The 14,521-nt window shown below is 60.8% G+C and overlaps 1 protein-coding gene across 4 annotated transcripts in view; it reads left to right on the top strand.

The window, feature by feature from the left end:
* Positions 1–617: 617 nt before the first annotated feature.
* The window catches only part of SPEG (striated muscle enriched protein kinase), a 38,185-nt gene continuing 24,281 nt past the window's right edge, over positions 618–14,521 (top strand). The window contains exons 1-5 of one of the 4 annotated variants that reach the window (XM_086898872.1): positions 618–1,079; positions 11,584–11,623; positions 12,686–12,720; positions 13,113–13,202; positions 13,345–13,726. In XM_086898872.1, coding sequence (XP_086754998.1) covers positions 671–1,079; positions 11,584–11,623; positions 12,686–12,720; positions 13,113–13,202; positions 13,345–13,726 — 956 coding nt within the window. In that variant the 5' untranslated portion in view covers positions 618–670. Of the gene's footprint in view, positions 1,080–8,153; positions 8,409–11,583; positions 11,624–12,685; positions 12,721–13,112; positions 13,203–13,344; positions 13,727–14,521 lie in introns of those variants that run through there. The other 3 variants (XM_086898870.1, XM_086898869.1, XM_086898868.1) reach the window with 3 other exon arrangements.

Here is a 14,521-nt window from a genome sequence, read left to right as displayed (position 1 = left end):
TCCAATGACACTGCCGGAGAAGGGGAAGCGGGGGAGGAAGGCTGGGTCCCCCCCGAGCCTCTCAGCTAATATGGAAAGGTGCTGGCCCTTTTCTATCTTTGCAAGTGGAGCTGGGCTGCAGGGACGGGGCAGCAGGCGCAGAGAGGGGGAGCCCAGCCAAGGAATGTGACATATCAGAGGCAGCTGCCACTTCAGGAGAGGGGGCAGAGGGAGCGCAGCTCGCCGGGGGCTGCGCGGGCCGGGCCGGGTGAGGGGGGGGACGCCACGGCCCCAGCACGGGGACAGCTCAGCGAGCGGGCAGCAGCCGCGGGACTCGCACCCCGGCCGGCGACGAGCAGGTGCCGAGGCGCTGGGCGGGCTTGGGGCTGCAGCAGAGTGAGTGCCACACTGCACCGGGCGCTTGGTGAGTGGCGGCTGGGCTAGCAGGAACCCGAGTCCCAGCCTAAATATAGTCCCTTGCTTGCCCACAGGCTGCGACCTTTGGGGCTGCAGCCTGTGGGGGGTAGGCACCGAACCGGAGGGCATTCGGACTGGGGGGTCGCCACTGCCCCAGCGCCCCAGTCAGGCAGGCGCCCGGCACCCCGAGACCGCAGGCAGGGGGAGAAGAAGGGCACGACGTGCTGGTTTGGGGTGACACGGGTGGCGGGTGGTGGTGGGGGAGCTGCAGGCTATGCACCGAGCACAGGGACGCAGCGGCACGAGTAGGGCCGGTGGCGAGCCTCGGGCAGCCCCGCCGAGCCCTGGCATCCCCCCGAAGCGCGCCAAGGTCACGGCAGAACCGGGGCCGCCCCAGGAGGGCTCAGCTCGCCTGGCAGCACCGTATTTTGTGAGGAAACTGAAGAATGCAGCGATCGGCACCGGCTGTGACATCCGGCTGCGAGTGGTGGTGGCGGGCAGCCCCCGGCCCAGCCTCCGCTGGTACCGAAACGAGGAGCAGCTGGCCCAGGGTGGCGAGGAGTATGGCACCCTCTGGATCCGGGACAGCAAGAAGGAGGATGCCGGTGTGTACACATGCGTCGCTGAAAATGAGCAGGGAGAGGCCATGACCAGTGCTGTGCTGGCCATCATTGACATGGAAGGTAAGGGTGACGTGGCCACCAGCACGGTCGTGCTGGCACAGACCTCGGCAAGTGTTTGCCGAGGGTGGCAGCAGTGCTTTGCAGGCTCTTGCTGCAGTGCCCTGGGGCCAGACGGGGCTGCTGAGCTTTGCTGTGCCCACCCTGCTGCAGGCTGGCGTGCCCGGTGCCGGCAGCCCTGGGATGGCTCTCCAGCCTGCAGCGAGCATGTGGCTGCAGTACCCGCTGCCAGGCCAGGCTGGGTGCCAGCACTGGGCACAGAGGTGTTGGGAGCATGTGATGCCAAACCTGCTCGGGGCAGGAGGAGAGACAGAGAAGAGAGAGAAAGAGAGAGAGAGAGAGATTGGGATTGAGCACATGGTACTGGTACCACCACAGCAACCAACACGGTCCTCAGTACCCCCCAGCAGCTGCCCACGGGCAGAACTCCCGCACGATCACCATAATTGCCCTACCAGGCATTGGAAATGCACTGGCTGAACTGGAACGCCAATGGGGCTAGGAGGAGAAGCCTAACATGTGAGAGGTGGGGCTGACGAGGAGGTGGAGCTTGTGCCCTGAGGTGGGCGAGACCTGGTAGTTAGTTAGTCAAGGCAAATTGACAAACATTTGCTTATCACTGTGGCAGCCCCTCTGCTCATCACCATCACCCCGGGTGCAGCAGTCAGAGGGGGAGTGCATGGGGGCTGCACTCCCAGCCCCATGGGCTTCGTCCTGTGGGTATGGGGCTCAGCCCCCTCTGCCCCATCATCACAGAATCATGCAATCATAGAGTCATAGAATTATTTATGTTGGAAAAGGCCTCTAAGATCATCAATCCAGCCCTTAACCCAGCACTGGCAAGTCCTGGTTAAACCATGTCCCTAAGTGCCACATTTACGTGTTTTCTGAGTACCTCCAAGGATAGTGTGTCCACCACTTCTCTGGCCATCCTGTTCCAGTACTTGACGGCCCTTTTGGTAACAAATTCCTCCTCAGGGAGGACGGATGCCACCTCCCTAGGACACTGAAGGCCTGAGTGTTGGGGAGTGTGGAGGCAGACTGCACTGCTCTGAGATGTGAGACGTGCTGTCTGCATGGGGACAGCGAGGATGAGGAGTGAGGGAAGCAACACTGAGCCCTGAGGCTCCAGGGAAGGAGCTGCACCTGGAACTCTGCAGAGATGCTGTACCTTGAGCAGGGGACTGGATGACTGGCAGGTCAGAAGGAGCCTTCACAATGCTGGAGGGGAGTACTGAGCCAGGAGTCTGGAGAAGTGGTGTTTGGAGGATGGAGGAAGGTTTATGTGTAGGTCAGGAGCCTGGTGGGGTAGCAGGAGGAGCAGAGAAGTGTGCAGCAGGGGTTCTGCCCTGCAGTGAGTCTATGTGGAGTCGCTGTGCAGCATGCCATTGGGGACCGTGGCATGGTGGAGCTGGATGTGAGGTGTGTGCAGAATGGAGACATGCACTGCCCTGGAGGAGGGGCAGCCTGTCCTGGGTGGACAGCAGGGGGGTCACCCTGTCTTCATGCATGCAGCTGCACCTCTCCATGGCCACACCAGTCTGGGCCCCAGTGCTGCACAGCACAGTCTGATTTCCCCAGGTGCCCGTTCCCGTTGTGCTGACGCACTCTTCCCTGCTCCCAATTCCCAGCCTCCACCTCACCACCGCCTTTCTGGGGCAGCTGAGGGAGGGACGGAGCAGCCAGGATTGCCAAATGTGCATTGTGAATGTCACCCTGCCTTGGGCACTCCTCCCAGCAGGCTCTTGGCCATGGATGCACCACCACTGAGCAGACAGCCACCCGAAAAGGTATCCCTGGGCCAGAGACACCTCTGGAGCTGTGCAGGCTTTGGGGCGCTGGGTTGAGCAAGAAGCAGGGCAGCCCATGGTGTGGCTTTGTCATTGTGGCAACACAGAAATGTCTTTGTGGTGTTCTGTGGCAGTGCCAAGAGAGTGCCACATCCTGCCAGGTGCTGGACAGGTCTCCAGTACAGGATCACAGAAGTTCCACTCTTAGCTCTGCCATCCTTGTACTGGGAAGGGACATCCCATCCTTGTTCCCTGGGGCACTCTGTGAGCCAGGTCATCAGCCACTTATAGGGCAAGAGGGATGTGTGCAGGGTCCCCAGGCAGGATAAAGGCTCTCTCTGGACTTAGGATCCCAGGCCCCTGTGTCTGGAGGTATTGGAATGCTCTTGCTCCACTGGTAAGATCAGCTCTTTCTCTGGGCTTAGGATCCCAGTCCTCTGTGTCTGGAGGTGTTGTTGTGTCCTTGCTCCATCTGCCACTGACAGGTAGTGGTCTCTGGTGGGCACAGAGCCCCTTTTCTCCCTGGTGCACTGCCAGGCTGAAGATCTCTGTGGGGACAGCACTGGCTCTCCCCAAGGTGGCTCAGGTCCCTGCTGGTGGCCTGGGGGGGCTCCGTGCTGCTCGTCTCTGTACTCAGCCTGGGAAGCTCCTCCTGTACCAGCTCAGCAGTCCCCCTTGCTCACACAAGCCCGATTTAGCTCCTCTAATCTCTTGCCCTGAATCTGTCGCTCCACCCCACTAATGATTTTCTCCTGCTCTTCTCCCAGGTTCCCTGAGCACGTCAGCGCTCACTGTAGGGAGTGGGGAGAGCATGTGTGGGGCTGGCCTGGCAGCCAAGTGCCAGGGCTGCCAGGGGCACACCATCGCCACTGTCCCACCCTATCCCCACCATGCCCCACTGCACTGCCCTTCTCCTGCTGCAGGCTCTCCCTAATGCCCCAGCTCCGTGGGTGCAGGTGGAGTGCATTGACCCTTCTCACAGCAACACCAGGCTGGTCCAGGGGCTTCCCAGGTCCACTCAGGGAACCTTCAGATCCTTCCAGCCAGCCCTGGCCCCTACCATAGCTCCATTGCTCTTGGACTTGCTAAAGCCTTTATCACCTCTCTGCTGCATCTCCTGAATTTTTTCCCTGTAAACTGGATTAAATCACCTCTTAAGAACCCGAGCTAATCTCCTTTTAGAGCCTAGCCCTTGTTCACTGTGCCAGAACTGCCTGATCCTCCCCACCCAGGCTGCCTCTCATTTCAAGGTTGGATGTGTCCATCTTGGGCTCCCTGTGCAGGGTCTTGCTCCATTCGCCTCCACCTGCACTCAGCAATCAAACCGTCTTGGAGCCATTCCTCTGCCCAGGAAACAGCCTGCACCTGCCTGCATTTGGGGGCAGGAAAGGGAGCAGAATCTTCCTGTGTGTGGTGGCCCTGCATGACCCCTTCATGTGTGAGGAGTTACAGTGGGGCAATGCTGATGTAAATTTTCAGCTGATGGTGCATGGCAATGGCAGTGGAGCCCACTGAGGATGGCTCTGCTGACAGCGTCCCTGGTGGCTCAGCATCCCTGGCCATTTATCTCAGTGCCTAATTTTAGTCTCATAATCTGCAGCACCGTGTCCATGTTTAATGCCAGCTGCCCCAGAGCGGCTCCCACCTCTGCCCCCATCCACCTGGGCAGGGGGCTGGTGTGGTGGCCACGTGTGCCAGGTTCCCATCCCAGGGTCTGTCGGAGTGAGACGTCTGCTCCCAGCGAGCGGGGTGGTGAGTGCAGCTGTCCAGTCAGTCACCTCCACCCCTGCCCTCTCGCCTGCTGCTGGAGGGTTATTTTTGCTGAGGAATGTGCCATCCCCTCGGATTCTGGCAGGCTGCAGGGCTTGTGTTACAGGCAAGAGGCCGAAACCCAGGCCTGCAGTTTGGTAAATATAGCACCAATATTCAGGACTGCATGAGGGGAGGACAGCCTCTTCCTCCTTCCAGGGCTGCCCATCACACCCATTGCCCTTCCTGCCTCCTGACACCAGGTTGCTGGCTTGTGCCCTGGCATGGTAGCACTGGGAAGGGGCTTCCACCCTGCTGCCTGCACTCTTGCCTGCTTTCCCCCACAGCAGGCAGCCCCTCACTCCCAGCTAGGGGCTATGCCGGAGGCTGGCAGGGCAGGGATGTAATGCCTCATGCCATCCTGCTCCATGTTCAGGCGCCCAGAGCCAAGGTCACATCACTGTTTTGCATCCCTGTGTTCACTGCCTGCAGTGAGCACCGTGTGCATCCTTCTTGTGGCAGCAAGAGAGGCGAAGCTGGAGAGGGCACTGGGCTGTCCCAGCCCTTGGGAGAGGGGGGACAGCACAGCACTGCTCCTACACAGGGTCAGAAAGATGCTGTGGCGCTGCCCTGCCCGGTGGCAAGGGACATTCTGCTGCTGTATTTATTTTTCCTGGGGATAGAGCTACGGAAGGTGCCCACCTACCCAGGCTCCTAGCACATCCCCACCTCCCGCCGCCCATCCCTGGCAGCTCCAGGAGGTGCAAACGCATGAAAGATTCATGCCCAGACCTCCTCCTACTCGAGACGCCGCATGCACACACCACCATCAATTATTCAAGCTCTGAGACAAGGGGGCTGCTGGCTGGGACCGGGGGCAGAGGGCTGGTGCCAGGCCAGAGCTGTGATAGCGGGTCAGGGTCTGTGCAGAGCAGCCAGGAGGCCCAGCAAGGTGTGGCTGTGCTTCTTGGAACAGTGAAATTAATGCTGCATTTTGAGCAAGTGTTTGCTGTCTGCTTTGCTTGGGGCTGATGTGTGTCCAGCAGGCAAAGCTGGAGCTGGGTGGCAGCGGGGCCACCTGCTCCAGGTCTGCTTCTTGTCTATGCCACAGCTGCACTGGCTGCTGTTCTCTGTCCTAGGCCCCTGACCTGCAGGGCAGCAGGACACTGTCAGGACTGCCCCTGGGCTGGGGCAGGGCAGAGGGGCAGCCCTAGGTGCAGGTGGCCATGACCTCCTGTGGGACATTTGCAATGACTTCAGCTTTGCCCTGATGGAGGGAATTTGCAGGTGCTGCTGCCACTGGAAAGGAGTTTTGCTGCCTGCGACAGGCGCAGCCTCTTGGAGGTGACCTGGCTATTCCCAGGGGTTCAGCATCTCTGGCACAACCCAGAGTCACTCCTGAAGCTTTTGCTGAGGGATGGCTACAGAGTCACAGTTGCTGGGAAGAGCTGTGTGCCCAGCAAGCCAGGAGCTGTGACCAATGGGCAGCAGATGTAGGATAGTTGGATACACAAGTGACTGTGTTTTGGCTGGACAAAGGTGGTCCTCCCTGAGGCCAGCCCTGTGGCTGTCCTTGTGGGCACTTTGGTGACAGCACCTTTGCCCTGGCACCACTGTGTGACAAGTCCAAGCCTTGGTGCTTCTTCCCAGCATCCCTGATGAGTCTTCTAATCCCATCTGAGTGTGAAAAGAAGGCACAGGCTGTGTATCTGCAGCAGGACCCCAGGCATGCACAGATAGGGTGAGAGTACCTGGCAGGGAAGCCCTGGGTGCAGGTACCCTGACATACATGAACGCCACATTTACCCAGCTCTGGCTCAAGGGTACCATTTCTGTCCCCACCCAGGGCTGGGGGAGTGGGGGCAGCAGAGACCTCTGTCTCTGACAGGAGATTCCCTTAATGCCAGCTGTAGCATTTGTAGGACTTCTCTGACGTGCAGGGTCTCCACGGAAACTCCGCAGCATCACTCGAATTGTGGGACTGACAGAAATGTTGTATAAACAGCTCCTTTTGTACTGGGTAATTTGCAAGTTATTATGGAGCCATGAAAAGCCTCACGTTTGGAGTTATGAGCTGGGAGGGGAAGCAGAGAAAAGCTACCAGAGCTGCCAAGCATCATGGGGAGCGTGATGCCTGTGAGCAGCTCCTTGTGGAGCAGCTGGCTCCCCAGGGGATAGGTGAGCAGCATGGGGACAAGCACTGGGAGGGGAGGCCTCCAGCAGCGTCCCCATGAATGCTCTGCAGTGGGAAGGGACAGCTCAAACAGATGGTGAGGCCAGGACCTTGGCAGCCTCTCCAAGGGCCTGGAAAGGGGGGTGATGAATGCTGCAGGGCTTGGTGAGTTGATGAGGCAAGGTATCGAGAGCTATGGGGCACCAAGAGCTGTGAGGGTCATGGCATACAAGACAGGACCTGCTGAAGCTGTGGGACTGGGATTACCCCTCTGGCTTATTTGTAGCATGACCCAGAAAACTGGGACAGGCCAGCAGGGCTCGGGATGGTCAGCTGGGGAAGGTGTGCCAGGGTTGTGCCAGCACCCCAGGAGCACTTGTAGGTCTTAATGTCCCTGACCAGCCTCACTGGGGACTCCCACCCACAGCTTCTGTCCACATTGCAGGAGCCCAATGACAGCTCAGTCCTGGGCACAGAGTCCTGCTGTGCCGTGGGTCCTTACCCCAGCACGAAGGGAGCTCTTGTGTGTGTCATGCCCCATGGACAGGGACAGCAGCCTACCTTCCCAGGTTAAGCTTATCTCCCCACCAGCCACAGAGCAGTGACACTACGCCAGGGCTGAGCAGTCCAAGCCTGCAAACCTATGTGGGTCCTGAAGCTCCTGGGGGGCAGGGTAAGAGGTTTGCCTTGGCACCACCTCTGGGACTGGAGGCTGTGTGGTTTGCCAGGGGAATTGGTGTGAAGCGCTGTGCCAATATTAGCTCCTGTCAATGTACAGCTGTGCTGTGACCCACACTTGTGCCTCGGCAAGGGGACCTTTCTGCATTACCGATGACTGGAGGATGTGGGGGGCTGAGCAGAGGCTGGCAGAGTGATGGTGAGCCTGTGTCTTAGCGGGGCAGTGCCATGGCACACTGCAGATGTGCTGCTGGGTGCAGGCTTGTGGCAGCTGTGGCAGCGGAGCTGCCCTGTGTGGGAGCACTTTGGGGACAGCACACAGAGCCCTGCTGTGTTTTGTTGTTGCTATCCCAGCTGGTCTGCGTGTGGAGGCTGCAGTGGGGGGCCGTGTCCTAAGAGAGAAGCACAACCCCTGTCCTGGGCAGTGTGGCAGGATGGACAGGTGAGAGGGAGCAGTGGTAGAGCTGCACTGCCTGGCAGGGGGCTCGGACCTCCGGCTGCCGTGTAGACAAAGCCAGAGGTGGAGAGACCATGTACCCGCCTCAGACATGCCCCTCCCTCCCCTCTACGACAGTGGCCGTCGCCCCCCACCACCTGTGCCCTGCCTGTCCCCCACCGCTGTCACTGTGTGCCAGGGCTGGCGGGGAGGCGGAGGCGGAGGCAGGCGGGGGAAGGATGGAGGGAGGAGCACTCCAGTGATGCTTCATGCTCACAGCTCCAGCCCTCCCGAGAGCCCAACCTGGCGAGCCCTTTCCTCTGCCTCCACCGTTCCCGGCTGTCGGTGGTGAAGGATGCTCGGAGCATCGCTTGCTTCCGCGACGTGCTGACAGCGGGGACCCCGCCGGGAGCGGGCTGCCGTCCTGCCGGGCCTGACTCCGTGTCGCCGGGCCAGCAGGGCTCTGCAGAAGCATGAAGAAGATCTGGGTGAAGAAGCGTTTCCAGGTAAGGGCTCCAGGCTGCCGTGCCGGCGGGTGCCGGGAGAAGGGGGCAGTGCCGAGAGCGGCTGGGGATGGGAATGGATGCTGATGGAGACGGGAATGGGGATGTGAATAAGGATGGGGATGGGAGTGTCCCTCCAGCCCTTCCGTTGCCCGCTGGGGCTCCCCAGGGCTTCGCACAGCACCAGCTTCAGCCCCACTTGCAGAGCTGCCAGCTGCTTGCCTGGCCTCACCAGCCCGGGCAGGAGGGGCAGAGGGCAGGGGCTCAGCACCTCCTGTGCCAACACCCGGACTAGGACCCCCGCCGGGGCTTTCCCCACGCCCCTCTCTTCCCTCTCTGCCCTCTGGAGTCGGGGCAGCAAATGGAGGCTGCTCCACGGCTCCCCCCAGCCCCACTGGCGGTGGTCACGGAGCTGGAGACGAGGCTTTGCATGCGTCATCCCCTCCGCGTCAGGAGCATGCCTGGCACAGGCAAGGCTCCTTCGCGGGCCCGCCGCACGCTCCGCTGCCGAGCAAGGAACAAGGACGTCACTTGGCCTCGGCGGGGGATGGAGGATGGGGAACATACTTCCAGGAAGCCCCCCGCCCCCAATTCCCCCGGGCACACAAGCCCGATGCCTCCCCGCTGTCGCCCTGCCTGGTGGCCCAGAAGGGACTGGGAAGAGGCTGTCGCACGCAGCACCTTCCCAGGGGTGGAAGATGCGCGACGGGACAGGTCCCCAGGGAGAGAAGGTGCAGAGGGTCCCCCTGGGGCAGGATGGTACGCACAGCCCGACTGCCCCATCTGCATTTGGGAACAACAAGTCCAGGAGCTTGTCTGTGTGGCAGAGCAGGGTCCTTCACTGCTGGCTGAGCACGGGAGGGGTATCAGAACAGCCACAGCAGTTGTCTGTCTGCACCAGCCAAGTCACTCGCTCCCTCCCCACCTCATTCCATCACTGCTCCCTGTCTGCCTGTCTCACACAATAGGCAGCAGTGCCATGTGGTGCTAGGCTCCACGTGCTAGGTGGTGGCAAGCTCCACGGTCCCAGGTGATCCTTCACTTCCCCTAGGCCCCATGGCCACGGTGAGGGATGCCACATGCTTGGGCCAGTGCAGGACCCCAGCCTGGGCAGGTGGATCCATGCCTGGCACAGGGGTAGGAAGGAAACAACTCCAGGTGTCACCCAGCTACATTGCAGTGCAGGGTTGAAGCTGGGTGTGGGTCCCAGCCAGCTCTTCTCTCTACTCCAGGCTGGGTAGGCACAGACTGTGCTCCTGGGGTACTCCACCCCTTTTCCCAAGATGCAAATGAAATTCCACACAGGAGAATTACCCCCACTCTCTGTCTATCCCCTTCATGCAGACTCCGACCCCACACCAAGCCCTAAGCTGCTCCTGCCCCCTTTCCATCTCCTGTCCTGGGGCTGACTCTGCATCCCCCAGCATTTGTTCCCTAGTGGGCTGCAGGTGGGTGCTGTGCTTGAGGCAGGTCCAGTCTGCAGGGTGCCCTGATCCTACAAGGTGCCCTGACCCCTCGGTGTGCCCCGATCCTGTAGGGACCTGTTGAGGGGTGAAGGGGAGGGGGCTCAGCCCCTCTGTAGCTCTGGGCAGTGGAGCCCAGGCCCACTGGGTGCAGTCACCATATCTGATGGGGAGCCGATGGCGCCTGTCCCCAGGGAAGCCACAAGAGTACCCGATAATGGCACTCAATTGCATTTTCATTTTTTAATGGGGGAATTATCCGCCGATGGTGCAGTTAATCACTCATCTTTCCCTGTCCTGGAAGACGGGCTTCCAGCCAGAGCCAGCACAGTCAGCCGAGAAGGGGAGGTGAAGCCTGGCTCAGCCTGAATACAAATGTGTCTCGTGCAGCCGCTGCCCTCTGGCCAGCACTGCATGCAGGCAGGGGGTTGTGGGAACCCCTGAGCGCTGCCCATGTGCAGGCAGCACACCTGCAGTGGCAGCAGCTTCGGGCTTTGTGAAATGAGCCTGCTGCCCTTCAAGGGCAACTAACTGCTCGCCATGCTTGGCTGTCCATCCCTGGTGGCTGGCTGTCCCTGGGGTCTGGATCTCCGTGACCTGCTTGGGCAGGAGGGGCTGGTGGAGTGAAGGGCTTCAGGACAGATGTGTGTCCAGCCCTGGGCTCCACACTGGGGAGACAGGGCATGGACCATCAGTGTCCTGGGGAGACCCTGTCACCCAGACTGGCTGGGAAGGATGCTGAGTCCTGGCAGCCCAGCCCTGCCTGTCTGCACTCCACATTCCCACTTCTGCCTGACTCGGAGATCACCCCGTCCCTCTGCTTTCCTGGGATATGGCGTCAGTGCACACTGGGTCTGGCAGACAGGCTGCCCTCAGCTGGTCCTTTCCCTGGCACACAAGTGCCCGGCCCTGGGCTGCAGCACAGAGGGCAGCCAAGTTGGCAGGGACCTCTTGGTGCCTCCACCCCATGCTCGGGTCCCACCTGCCTGCCCAGACAGCACGAGTGAGCATAGCTCTGATGTCTCCAACCCCACACCAACAGGCCAGTCCCCTGCTGCCAGGCAGCCTCTCTCTCAACTGGCATGGCCTCTACAGGGGATGGAGGATGCTGTCCCCATGCTGGGACGGCGGCCATGGTGGAGTCTGGGCCAGTGCCTGGAAGACATTTTGCTGGCCAAATCCCCATGCTGGCTGGGTGGCATTGAAGGGGCTGCAGAGCACTTGGGCAGCAGCCCAGGCAAAGACTTTGCTGCAGGCTATGCCAGCTACAGGCAACAGTTCTGAGGCTTCTGGGATGCTCCGGACTGTCACTCCTGAGCTTGGGCTGCAGCACAGGGCTGGGGTTCACAGTGCCATCACCAAGGGGACTCCGTGTGCGCGCGTGCGCACAGGTGTGTGTGAGTGTGCGTGGCTGGGCATGCGCTACACGTGCCCACCTACACCCATCCATCTCTGTGTGCACGGGGGCGTGTGCCTGTGGGTACCCGTGGGCGTGCAGCGAGGGTGCATGTGAGCGGTGGCAGGTGTGCCCTGCCAGTGGGAGGGCGTGAGTGGTACGACGTGTGTCGTGCCAGAGTGCGTGTGAGCAGTTGTGGGTGTGAGCGGTGCTGCGTGTGCAGTGTGTGTGCGTGCGAGGCGCGGCAGCGGAGCGTGTCTGTGGCAGGACGGGTCCATGCTGTGCCATGGGTAACGCTCTGTTCTCTTTTCCTTTGCAGAAGACCGGCCACTCGCGGCGCTTCGGGCGCTTCACGCATGGTGCGTTGAGTTACCAGGACCCGACTCCCCCCCGCCGCCCCAAGTGTGCCGGGATGGGCTCCACCACTGTGCTGCAAGGGGCAGCGAGCAGAGGCTGGGCAGGGCTGGATTGATCTTGCCAGCCACAAAACAGGGTCCCAGTCAGCCAGGAGCTCACAGCGTTCCCCATGAAGCTGGCCTGCTCCCGGCCTTGCAGCTCTGCTTGCTCAAGGGCTACCGGACTGTTGTGGCCAGGATTGGGAATCTGATGCACTAGCAGTGCATGGAGCAGCTGGTTGTGTGCTGGGCTGCAGAGGGGTAGCCCCCCACACACCTTAAGAGTGCAATGGAGAGGAGCAGTGATGGGGCTGGGGACATGTTCCTCACTGCAGGGGTTGCTGCTGCAGCTTGTGAGGGCTTGGGCAGTGGCAAGGAGGAAAGTCAGTCCTTCCCTGGTGGCATGGCACTAGCTTTCTTGGAGTGGGACATTAGGGTGATGCTGAAATGGCCTTGCCACATCCTGCCCGGTGCGGGGCAGCTCTTAGTGATGCCCTGTCCTGAGAATGTTGGCTTTATCAACCTCAGCTGTGCTGTGGAGCACAGCTGTATTGTACAGCACTTGCACTGGTGGGGCAGAGGATGGATTTGTACGTGCCAGGGGGAGGCTGTGAGCACATGGACATGTGTCCATGTGCTCCAGCACCCCCAGGAGCACCCAGCTGGGGCACAGACTGGGGTGGTCCAGCCCCAGGCTGAGATGCACTGTGGAGCACAGAGTGATGTGTGGATACTGCAGCGGTGAGATCAGCAGCTCCAGGGATAGGGGGTGGCTGTCCTGCTGGGCAAGATGTGGCTGTGGCACAGGGAGGGAATGGTGCTGTGCACTGCACAGGTGGGACCGTGTGTGTGAGGAGAGGGTCTGTGTGCAGCACTGGAGTGGTGTGCAGTGAATGTGGTGCAGAGTGGAGACATGGTGGGGAAGTGCTGGGGACAAGGGACCCCCCTGCTGCCCCCCGCGTCTCCGCAGGCCGGGCCGATAACCGGGTGTTGATGTCTCTCTCTCTCTTGCTGCCCCTATGGAAGCGAAGTTTTCCGCTCCTGCAGGAAACAAAGCTACGGTAGGAAGACCTCTTCCCAATGCCATCTCTGTCCCCATAGTGGACCCTGTTTCCCAGCCTGCCACCCTGCTCTGTCACTTCCACTGTCTCCTTGCCCTGCTTTTTTGTCCCCATGCTGTCTCTGCCAGCTGCATTCCCACTGCTGGCACTGCCTCCCTTCCTCCCATCATCTAACACTGTTCCTGCCCGCCCTTGCCCTGCTGGACTTTCCTACTCTCAGTCCTGCCTTTCCCTACTGGCAGCTTGTCCGTGCAGGTCACAGTCATGCCTCCTGCCCTGGGGCTGCTTGGGCACTGCTCTCATGCTCCTGGAGCCAATGGGTCTGCAACCGGCAGTACCAGTGTGGTCTGCTGTCTCTGTACACTCACTCCCTACTCTTCCCTCCCACTCAGACTCGGAGACAGGTGAAGATGAATCCAGCGACCCCCAGGTGACACAGCGCAGTGATCTCCAGGATGAGACAGCCTTCAGCACCCCCACGGGTGAGCAGGGACACCTGGCTGGCACTGAGCCCTGACACTGGCTGCTGGCCATGCCTCCCCACAAGGCCTCTGCTGGCCAGGCTTTGGGTGCCTGAGCTTGTCCCCTCAAGCACCCAGTCTTGGCTCATCCCTCTTCTCTCAGGTGGGTCTGACACCCTTGTGGATGCCTCCATGAACACAACACCAACCTCGGTGCTGGCCCTGTCACAGGCAGAGGAGCGCTCCAGCTGGTCAGGCAGCCAGCAGACCGTGGTGGAGAAGGAGACGGACGCCAGCCTCTCTGCACGGGGACCTTACCTCCGTCCTGCTGCCTGGCCGCAGCCGCAGGGAACCCCAAGGCAAGCAAACACGCCGGCCCCACGTGGCGCCGAGGTGCGGCACCTGGGCGTGGAGCCGTTGGTGCGGGCATCACGGGCTAATCTGGTGGGCACGAGCTGGGGGTCAGAGGATAGCCTTTCGGTGGCCAGCGACCCGTACGGCAGCGCCTTCAGCCTGTACCGAGGACGGGCGCTCTCACTCCATGTGTAAGTAGCCAGGGGAAGCACACAGAGGGGACATTGCGCTGGGGCCATCTCCTTCCAACTCCTGCAGCCATCTCCTTCCCTCCACCTGGGCTTTTTTTTGCCTTCACCTTCCTAGATGAGGAGTGGGGACTCTGAGCAGTAGGCAGCCTGTTCTTGGTGAGAAGATGGGAGCAACACAGCCTGGGGGTGATGTATCGGGGTCCCTTTCTGCTGTGGCCAGGTTGAGGCTGGGGGTATCCCCTGTGCCACTGCTTGAACTGCAGTACCTCAGCCGCAGATTATGCCGTGGGTATTTTCCCGTTCCACCCCTCTGCGCATCCCGCAGTGTGGGGAACCGGAGGTGCACAGTAGCCTGGGACACACACTAACAAGTGTCTGCCCACGGTACAGGGGTGGCAGCAGGGTCCAGGGACATGCTGCCTCCTCAGATCCTGATGTGCTCAGAGCCCCCGTCCCTCCCTGCCACCTTTGGTTCCTGAAGGCCTCTTCCTTTGACCTCCATCTTGCTCTATTTTTGTTTAAGGCTGCTTGTTCCACCAGAACCTCATCTCCACCTTATGATTTCTGCTCTGCGTTTGCTGAGCCCCTCTGGGGGCAGTGGGATAGGAAGATGTACAGCATGTGTACAGGCAGGGCTTGCAGCCTTGGGGATACCCTCTGGCAAGGCTGCACTGCCTCAGCACACCAGGACACCCCAGCAAACTGGGGCACCCCCCAGCCTCTGGTCCTGTCTGCATGGTGGCCTGGGGAGGGACTCACTGAGTATTCCAGCATCACCCTTCTGCTCCATGGACA

The sequence above is a fragment of the Cyanistes caeruleus genome, chromosome 7 (genome assembly GCF_971803275.1).
Source record: "Cyanistes caeruleus chromosome 7, bCyaCae1.hap1.1, whole genome shotgun sequence".
NCBI lineage: Eukaryota > Metazoa > Chordata > Aves > Passeriformes > Paridae > Cyanistes > Cyanistes caeruleus.
The sequence above is the reverse complement of the archived record's forward strand: the minus strand, read 5'-3'. Positions and strand labels throughout refer to the sequence as shown.